Below are 9,692 nucleotides of genomic sequence, written 5' to 3' on the forward strand. Positions count from 1 at the left end.
GGTTTCTCTTCAGGTTTTTAGGGTTTCGGGGTGGGGGGGCGCGTTGGGGGGAGGATTTCCCTTCTGATTTTAGTGGCTGGGTGTGGGAGGATGGATTTTCCTTCCGATTTTTACGTTGAGGGGTTTCAGGGACGTATTAGCGCAGCTTTGGCAGCAAGGGGTGGCTTTGTTTTTATTTACTCTTTTTGTTAATATTATTAATGTGCCTAGTTTGTAGTTCTAAGGCCTACCTCTTCCTTTTCTCCCCTATACTCAACCACCCCTCCCTTCCCCCAACCCCCCTCCTTCGCCAACCATGAACGAGGGTCTCCGTGGCCCTGGCACTGCCCTTCGTGCTGTCATTGCTCCTTTGGGGCTCCCTGTGAAGATGGCAGTTGGCAAAGGGCCCTTCCCGTGAGAGGAAATGAGAGTGAAAGCTGCTGCCAAGCTGGGGACTCGCGTGTGTTCTCAAGAGGCTAATGGTTGTAAACACGGCCTGGGCCGCGCTTAGCGAGCATGACCAAGCTGAGCATGACCAGCCTTAGCATGACCAAGCTGATGGAGCAATCGAGTGGGAGCTGTCTGGCTGCTGTGGCTAGGGCCTAGCTCTCAGTGCTCCCAGTGTTGCTGTGTAAAGGATTACAAAAGGGTTTTGGGGGTTTGACTTCTTCTAAGGATGGCAGCAAAAGGATGTCGTTATAATATGTAAATGATTTGTGACTTGGTTTTCTTTCAGTGGCATTTTCCATCCTTATAATAACCAATAGCTAGGTCTCCATTCTCAACGATTAACAGTAAATGTATCGTATGGATTTTTTTACAAATTAGGTATAGTCTGCCATATTAAGACTGGTTCTGATGGTTTTTTTTCAGTCTTATTTTTCCATTCTCTCTCCATGGCAGACTGAGGAAAATTTTGTTTACGTGTCAAAATCCATTTTAACATTTAGGTTCTTTTAGTCTGTGGAGGGCGATAGTCACGTTTAGGCTTTATCTTTGAGCCCACATTTCACACTCTGAACTTAAAGGATCCTTTCACTTTTTTTCACAGGGAGGAGGGTTGTGTTTTTCCACCATGAGCTTTCCAGCTGAGCACAACACTGGGACATCAGTGTAAATGCTCTGGCAATCTGAGATACCTCAGGCCCAGCTACTTTTGGAGTTTAGCAAGACAGTTTGAGTGTGCAGACTTATTTACAGTTACCTAAAGTAACACTCTCCAGAGTGTTGTTACAATGCTTAGCATGCTTGGAATTTGTGTCATCATACTCTACAGAAGAGCTTTGGTTTTAGATTCTTCTATTTACATCAGGGGGTTGGCTTAAGTAGTGCCTGTATGCTTCTTTGTCAAGTTTTTGAACATCTGCATGGAAAATTGTTTCCTCGGCCTCTTACACCAGAAGATTTAATGTATCAGGATTCCGCTTGTTACACATAAATACCTAAGGTGTGAAAATATTTGTAGTCGCCAACAAGCATCACAATTCATAAATAATCTGTACGAGAACATGGATGCTGTATTCAGAAGTTCTCCGCCTTCCCTGAGCTAACAAATGCGGGCTTCCAGTATTCTTCCTGTCAGGAATGAGTTGTAGGTGGATGCTTAGGATAGGCAGCTGTACTATTTTGCTTTGGAATGTAATAAATTCTCTCAGTTCTGTCCCAGAATTTGTGGCTTAGTAGTATTAGAGGGGAATGTTCTGGGCCAGTCTGAATTTCTCCTTAATTGAAAGGTGAAATCAGTGAAATAATCCCAGATTTAAATCACCTTGACTGGAGCTGGAATGGGGTGGTTCCCACCAGGTTAGCAGGGGTGGTGTTGCAGGAGTGTGACAGGGTTCCCTTCCCACAGGTCAATGTGCAGCCATATTGCGTATGGGGACGGAGAGCTGGGCCTGCTGCACTTGTGTCAGAGCGTATTGATTTTTCCCTCTGGATATTTTGGATGGAGCACACAGAGTGCTCAGCTGTTTCGGGGTCCAGTCTCTTCCTCTCGCCCTCCGGTAGGCTCCAGTGAGGCTGGCCGTGCCTTTTGTTAGAACTGCTTGGTTGCATCAGCACTCGCCACCTGGGCTTCAAGTTAGCATGGTCAGCAGCAGGTATCTTCAGTGGAGCAGAATGTTTCTGGAAATGATGAGCTGTACTGTTGTTATTTTTCCTTTGTCCCAGAAGAAAATTTTAATGCTTAAAGTAATTTTTGAAATCGTGTTCCATGATGTTTGCTTATGGCAGAAATGGCTGATGACACAGGGCGCTGGCTGGGGACCTGGAGGAGAAAATAAAGGGAGGTGTAATGAAACAGTTGCAATAAAACAAACATTTGGCATTTGCATTGTTGTTTCGAAGTTAAATTATATCTATCATGCTTTTTCCAAGGGTGTAACTCCTTCCTGTTAATATGTTCAAGTTCTGCTTTTTTGGTCTCTTAGCCTTTGTCATTTTGTAATTTCCTTTGGGAAGCAGTTTAAAGAGCAAATGTAGCTACTTTCAGAACAGATAGTCTTGTCAATAAGATAATGTGAGAAGTATTTCAAATCTACTTTAGTTTTTGCCGCGTTCTCGTCTCCTCTAGTTACCAGTTAATGAAAACTGCTTTGGGATTTCTGTAGCTTTTGATTTGTTTTATTGGCTGTTGTTGTTTACTAGCAGACTGCAAATCCTCAGCATTTGCACCTTATCCAAACAAGCTAAATGGAAGCATTGTCTTAAAGAGGCACTTCTCATGAATTTACCTTCTGCAGAAAACTGTAGCTTTATTTACCAGAACTTGAATTAGGACAAAACTTTATCTGATAGGTTTTGGAAAAGTATTTTCTGCTATTTGTACGATACAAATGAAAGAACTATGATTTTTCTGGTGCACTTTTAAAATAGGTAATGATTTATAATGTATCCAGTAATTGAATACTTCATACCGCTCAATTTTCAGTTATTCCTATAGACTTCTTTTGCCACAAGTTCATGTTTTGTTTACTGCATCCCTGAGTCATATGAGAGTTCTTAACCTTCCTAAGTGTATGAAATTAACTGAGTAAATAAAACTTCCGTGAGAGAACAGTAACTTGGCAGCACTTGTTACTTAGGAAATGTTTTAGCAGGGTAAACATTAGTTTGGTACTTTCTTGAATCTTCATCAGAAATGTTTGAAATAAGATAAGAAAGGTCCTTTTTTATTTTTTTTTCCCAGGTGGATTTGTTCTGTTTTGTGGTTTTGTTGTGCTGAGACCAGTTTAAAAAGAAAAGTGTTACTTATTGCCTTGGTTCTGGTGTTGTACACAGACTTCCAAGCTTTGCTGCTCGTTTGCTTCTTGTTCTTCCTTGTTTTGTATTTGAGGTGTATGGCTTGATAAGAAAGGAGAGAAGGTGTAGAAGGGGAGAAAGCAAAATAGCAATTTTCTTAATAAAAACTAACCTTGAGATAGAAGGAACTTGCGATTACAGATTTATGCTGTGCCTTTCATCTGTCCATGTCGTAAGTGTACTCTTGACTTCAGTAAGAGATAAGTGCCACGGCTGTACCAGCAGCTTTGTCCCAGGAGAGGGATCCTAGAGGCAGGAATCTGCTGGCAGGAGCTTTAAGGCAGTGACCTAAAAATGGCTGCACTAAAAGGAACCTTGAGAACGGCCTTGGGTTAGAATGGGCACAGGGCATGTTTATATTGTTATATGCTATCATAGTGTTGTGGTGGTGTTTTTTGGTGGGGTGGGGAAGGGAGGAGGTGAACTGTGAGAATATTGTGCTCACGTCAGGGGGAAGAAAAAGAGTGGAAATGCTAAAGAAAGGTGCAAATTTCCAGCTAACTAAATTCTGTTGTAATTTACATTGGCAATTCCAGGTTTGGAGCAAGCCGTGGCGGTCCTCTTCCTCCAAAGAAATTTGGTAATCCGGGGGAACGCTTACGGAAGAAAAAATGGGACTTAAATGAACTGCCCAAGTTTGAGAAGAATTTTTACGTGGAACATCCAGAAGTGGCCAGGCTTACTCCGGTAAGTTCTCACATTCTGTCTTTTTACATAGAACAAAAAATGTCACGAGTGGAAAACTTTGTCCTAGGATCTCTGGAACAGTGCGTAATAAAACTGTCTCTTCATTAATTTTCATTCCAAGCTGGTTTGGTATGTGTGTCCTCTGCTGACTTGCAGTTGTTGCTGCTGGCACTATAACATCAGCAAAGGTGGTGCTTCTGTTTTCAGCCATTTTTATACAAGGTATTGTACGTTTGGTCACTTAAAACTCACCATCAAAGTGCTGCTGTGGTCCACTTCCATGAGATTAAAAAAAGAAAATGTCATTCCTCATCAGTGTAGATGCAAACTAGAGGACTTTAAAGTTGCTCGACCGGACAGGTCCTGAAAGAACCAAAAAATAATGAACTAATTGTGGTACAAGTTCTTGAGAAAGATTTGGAGGAAATATAGCTTTGTAATAGCAATTAAGGCTGAAAAAAGGAACCTCGGGAGAGCTCATCTAATGCTCTGTTCAGAGCTCAAGCAGGTTGCTTAGTGCCTTGTCCTGAGTTCAGGTGTCCCCAGGGGTGACATAGTCTGTATCCATCTGCATGGCTGTCCCGGGTCTTAATGTTTTCTCATGGTTTGTATTTTCCCCAGTAACTAATTGGAATTTTTAAAGTCTGGCTCCATCTTCTGTAAAAACACCCGTCAAGTAGTACATATCAAGGAGCTGAAAGTAGCAGTTAGATTCCCTTGTTAGTCCTCTCTCCCAAGCTGAACAAATCCAGCGCTCCCGGTCTGTCTTTGTATAGCCTGTACTTAACTCTGGCTTCCCCTGCCGCAGTTAGATGTGCCCTGCTAACCAGTGTCCTTGCTACGCTTCGGGTTCAAACCTGGACACTGTGCTCTCTTTGCTTTGTAGATACAGTGATCTCATCTTCCCACTTGCCTAGAGTCTTTCTTCCTCTTTAGTGTCTTTTTATATTTGGAAATGAAGAGATTTCATTCTTAACACAAGGCAACTTGGAAAAAAAAAACAAAACAAGACATGTTCTTATCCAGTTGCGCACACCAAAAAAAACCTTAATGTTAAATCATCACAATGTAATGTGGCATAGAGGAAATGAAGGAGGCAGTGGATTTTGGAGGCAGTAACTTCAACTACTGACCCACAAGTACCTTCAGGTGCGGTGGCTGCCTGGGCTTTAGCCAGCTAAAAGCATTTTCAGATTCTTCTCAAAAGTTGCTTTTGCTTATTTACTTAAAGCAAAACTTAAAAGTAAATATATATATATATATATATATATATATATATATATATATATAAAGATATATATATATATCTTTAATTTTTAAACTTTTTTGTTCAAATCCAAGAGACTTTTAACAAATAGTAAATACACTGCTTTTGATAAAATGCATTTTTGATGGGTATTTTTCTTTTTTCTTCTCTGAAGAGCATTAGAATAATGTAATAAATGATGGGGGCATGATACAGAGTGGTGCTGGGCTTCTGAAATAACATAAAAGGTTAAAAAAAAAAAAAAGCAAAAAAAAACCCCCACTCTTCCACCATAGGAACCAATGCGTCAGCATGATCTAAAGGTGAAGTCCTAAGGAAAGCAGTCATTTTGAGATCTTGTCAATCTGATCTCCCAAACTGAGCTGTTAGGTAGAGGTGTAAAGTAACTTAGTATTTAGAAGCATGCTTTTGAGGATCCTGCTGATATTTGGCATTTCTTTGCATTTCTTTGCATTTTTCTTTTCACTGTGTAAATAGTATGAAGTTGAGGAACTGAGAAGGAAGAAAGAGATAACAATTCGAGGAATGGAGGGCTGCCCCAAGCCTGTGTTTGCGTTCCACCAGTGTAGCTTTCCACGTAAGTATTTTGCCATTCTTTAAGCAAATGAAGATTACTCAAAAGCACTAAGGGTTGAAGCTGTTCTGTTTCTAAAAGGTTTTCTGAAGTTGCCTTTAGCCTCAGTTATCCTTAAAGAAATTTTTTCCTTTCTTACGTTTCTAGAGTACGTGATGGATGCCCTGATGGACCAGAATTTCACAGAACCCACTCCAATTCAGTGCCAAGGCTTTCCCCTTGCTCTCAGTGGTCGTGATATGGTGGGCATTGCGCAGACTGGCTCTGGGAAGACGCTTGCAGTACGTATTCTTCCCTTTTATCTCTGTACTTACTTATTTCCACTGTTGCCTTGTGGAAATTACATTGGCTGCTTGTTGCTAGTGTTTGGTCTTAGTACTATGAGCATAAAGTGAGACAATTACATGTCTTTAAAGCTTTACTGCATCATGGGTGAGGCTTAAGCCTCAGCTCATCTAACCTGTCTCATTCACAGATGTGGTTTTTTTGCATGGTTCTTTTTTGATGTCGAAATGCTTCTCTTTGGTCCATGCTTAAGTTGTGGTTTAAGAAATAGTTTGTGCTTTGTATGTATTTGTTTTACTAACCGTGCAGGTTAAATGATGGTTGAGTCTTTATTTGTATATTAATTTTATCTGCAGTGGTCAAGAAGGAATTTCCTTCTTTATGAAAAACATTGGTTAGAGCCAGGATGACTCAATTCTACTAATGTAGTCTCCAAATTAAAATGTGCCTTTTCTTCAAAGGTACTAAGCAGCCAAGTGTTCTAACTATGCCAAAAGCAGAGTTGCTCTATCCAGCAGCTCTGGAAATCTCATCTTTTGGATAGATTCAATTGTCTTGTTTTGTAGATGTTAATGCAGATCAGGTTTTTTCCTATCTCTGAAATGCTATGTAGTGGCTTTTGAAAGGATGCTAGGCTAAGCGGGCTCTTCCCATGGCCCAGTTATCATGGCAGGCGGTCACTGGCATTGAATATCGAAGTTCTGTGTCTTGACATAAATTTTTTTTTGTTGCAGTACCTGTTGCCTGCAATTGTTCACATCAACCACCAGCCGTATTTGGAGAGAGGGGATGGCCCAATTGTAAGTGCTTGTCAAATCTCTTCTTTTATCTGTATGGCACGGCACCATTAATGAGATGTGTGCTTTATTTAATTGATATATTAGAATGGCAAGTAGAGAACGTTTGCAATCGCAGTGTGAACATCCCACTCATTAGTTGAAATTCTGTGCGATTGCTGACATGATCTAAAGATATTTAAATGTTTTAGCTAATAGACAGCAGATAGTCCAGCTTTGCTTATGGTATTTGAGCAGAGCCCTTTATGCTAGGGCCGTGTCTACAGCTTGGCTAACCTGAATTGATTTCTTCTGCAGTGCCTGGTTCTAGCACCTACCAGAGAGTTGGCCCAGCAGGTGCAGCAGGTGGCTGATGATTATGGCAAATGTTCAAGGCTGAAGAGTACCTGCATATATGGAGGAGCACCCAAGGGTCCCCAGATCAGAGATCTAGAACGAGGTAATTTAATTTAGATTTTATAAGGTGTGTTTGCAAATTTCTGGGGTGGTGTTGTAAAGAAGAGGGGAAAAAAGAAAATGCATAAATTTGAAAGTGATCTTAAAGCCTGTTTGGAGAAGTGTCTGTGGATGAGTAGCTGTCTCTTCTTGCAGTTGGAATGATAATTAGCTGTGCAGATCTGCTCAAGGAATCAAAATTTTTTGCTTACCCCTGTGGTCTGAAGAGTTGTTATTGAACACTGCAGTTTCAGGATAAAATTGCATAGAAGGCTGTTAGATGGTTCTGTTCAATAGAATGATAGTGCACTCCTGTTCAGAAGCAGCATCTTCAGTTGGAGAGACAATATTATATGAGAAGACAATGAGGGGGTCAACTTGGTGGAACTTTGCATACCTTTCTGGAGTGCTGTGTACAGTAGACGTTCTCCCGCTTATGAAGAAAACCTGTTGGTTAGAGAATGTAGACAGATAAGAGTTACTGTCTTTGGAGCATTGCTTAGTATTTTCTGCAGCAAAGATTGTTGAATAGAGTTCATAGAACACACTTCAGACTCAGTTGTGATTTTCTGGGTGTCTAGTGAATTTGCTTTGGAAGAATTACATCACTGACAACAGAGTGCAGTTTTTTCAGTGTCTTTAGCAAACCTGTGATTCCATTAGGAATCTAATTCTTGCATGAGCTTTGCCAGCTGCGTCAGCTCTGAGGAGTCCAAGTTGACACAAACAGAAGGATCAGGGCTGCCACAAAATATTCTGTGTCTGAAAATGAAGCATTGATGAAAGTGTTGGATTTTTGTGCTTTTTTTGTTTGTTTTTGTTTTGCAATTCACTACTTTAGCTAATCTTAACATTTGTGGATATTTCTGTGACATGAAGGAAAACTCTCCTCCAAGGCTGGGAAATTGGTGGTGAGGGGTCCCTCCTTTAAGGACTGTATAAATTGCCATACTTCATGCTTCTTTGTGAATATTTGGATTCTGTTTTTATGCTAGTGGTTGTGGCTTTGGTGATGGTCACAATTATAGGATAATTATTCAGTACTAAAGGCCGTGGTTTGCCTTCATGTGATTTAAAATTAAAAAAAAAAGTTGGAGGTGAAACTAATTTGACCTGTGCAGCAAGGGAGACGCTTGATGCTTGTTTAACAGATTGAGTTTAGCTGTACACCATTATTTTTCCTAGAGAGCTCTCCAGATTGTATAATCGTCTATGGAGGGGGGATCAGGGTTGTGTAGAAGCTTATTTTAGTTCTGATTTTGGGGCAGCTGGTGTTCTGTGCTCTTAGCTGGTGTTTTCTGACAGTAAGCTTTTAGCTTCTGTACTGCATTTATTGTTCTAATGGCACTGTAACAGTAATTTCAGAATGGAAAAAAAATGAATTATTAAAAGAAACTAGGGCTTCTACTGAAATGACTCAATCTTGGATATGGATGAGGGTGGTGCGTTTTCATTTTATTTAAACGATTTTGCTCTAGAAGGTGATTCATTCTGACTAAAAATACCAATTGACATTCAAATGAAGAGCCTTATTCTTTTTTCCTCCTTCTGTTTCGAAGGTGTGGAGATCTGCATTGCTACACCAGGTCGCTTGATTGACTTCCTCGAGGCAGGAAAGACCAACCTTCGTCGGTGTACATACCTCGTGCTGGACGAAGCAGATAGGATGTTAGACATGGGCTTCGAACCCCAAATTCGCAAAATTGTTGACCAGATAAGGGTGTGTGAACCTTGTGAAAGGACAGCCTCCTTCAGTTTGCCATCCAAAGCCCGCAGCCTTAAGCCTTTTTCCTTTTCTCTTAGCCTGACAGACAGACTCTGATGTGGAGCGCCACCTGGCCAAAAGAAGTGCGCCAGCTTGCTGAGGACTTCCTCCAGGACTATGTTCAGATCAACGTGGGGAACTTGGAGCTGAGCGCCAACCACAATATCCTGCAGATAGTGGACGTGTGCATGGAGAGTGAGAAAGACCATAAGTACGCTGATTTTCCTAGCGTTTCAGGTTTTTTGGCTATGTTTTAAAATTGACGTTGCTTTCTAAGCCAAATATGAATTCTGAATAATGAATTTACTTTGGGGTATTACTTAACCTTTGAACGTTACCGAGCAAGTAAGTCCTGTAATCATCTAATCTGTTGCCTATATTCTAACCATAGTACTGTACAAAAGACCTAAATTTTTGTGTAAGTGGTACTGGCTTTATATATGTGTACATGTGCTCAGTGCTCTCGTGTCTATTTTAGACTGATACAGCTGATGGAAGAAATCATGGCAGAGAAGGAAAATAAGACCATCATCTTTGTGGAGACAAAGAGGCGATGTGATGATCTCACTCGAAGGATGCGCAGAGATGGGTGATTAACTCCCC

General features: G+C 40.8%; 1 protein-coding gene across 1 annotated transcript in view; it reads left to right on the plus strand.

The window, feature by feature from the left end:
- DDX17 (DEAD-box helicase 17) overlaps positions 1-9,692 on the plus strand; it is a 19,491-nt gene that overhangs the window by 510 nt on the left and 9,289 nt on the right. Inside the window, exons 2-9 of the mRNA XM_021385075.1 lie at positions 3,816-3,966; positions 5,711-5,810; positions 5,955-6,088; positions 6,827-6,892; positions 7,187-7,328; positions 8,884-9,044; positions 9,128-9,300; positions 9,568-9,678. Coding sequence (XP_021240750.1) covers positions 3,816-3,966; positions 5,711-5,810; positions 5,955-6,088; positions 6,827-6,892; positions 7,187-7,328; positions 8,884-9,044; positions 9,128-9,300; positions 9,568-9,678 — 1,038 coding nt within the window. The remainder of the gene's footprint in view (positions 1-3,815; positions 3,967-5,710; positions 5,811-5,954; positions 6,089-6,826; positions 6,893-7,186; positions 7,329-8,883; positions 9,045-9,127; positions 9,301-9,567; positions 9,679-9,692) is intronic.

The sequence above is a fragment of the Numida meleagris genome, chromosome 1 (genome assembly GCF_002078875.1).
Source record: "Numida meleagris isolate 19003 breed g44 Domestic line chromosome 1, NumMel1.0, whole genome shotgun sequence".
NCBI lineage: Eukaryota > Metazoa > Chordata > Aves > Galliformes > Numididae > Numida > Numida meleagris.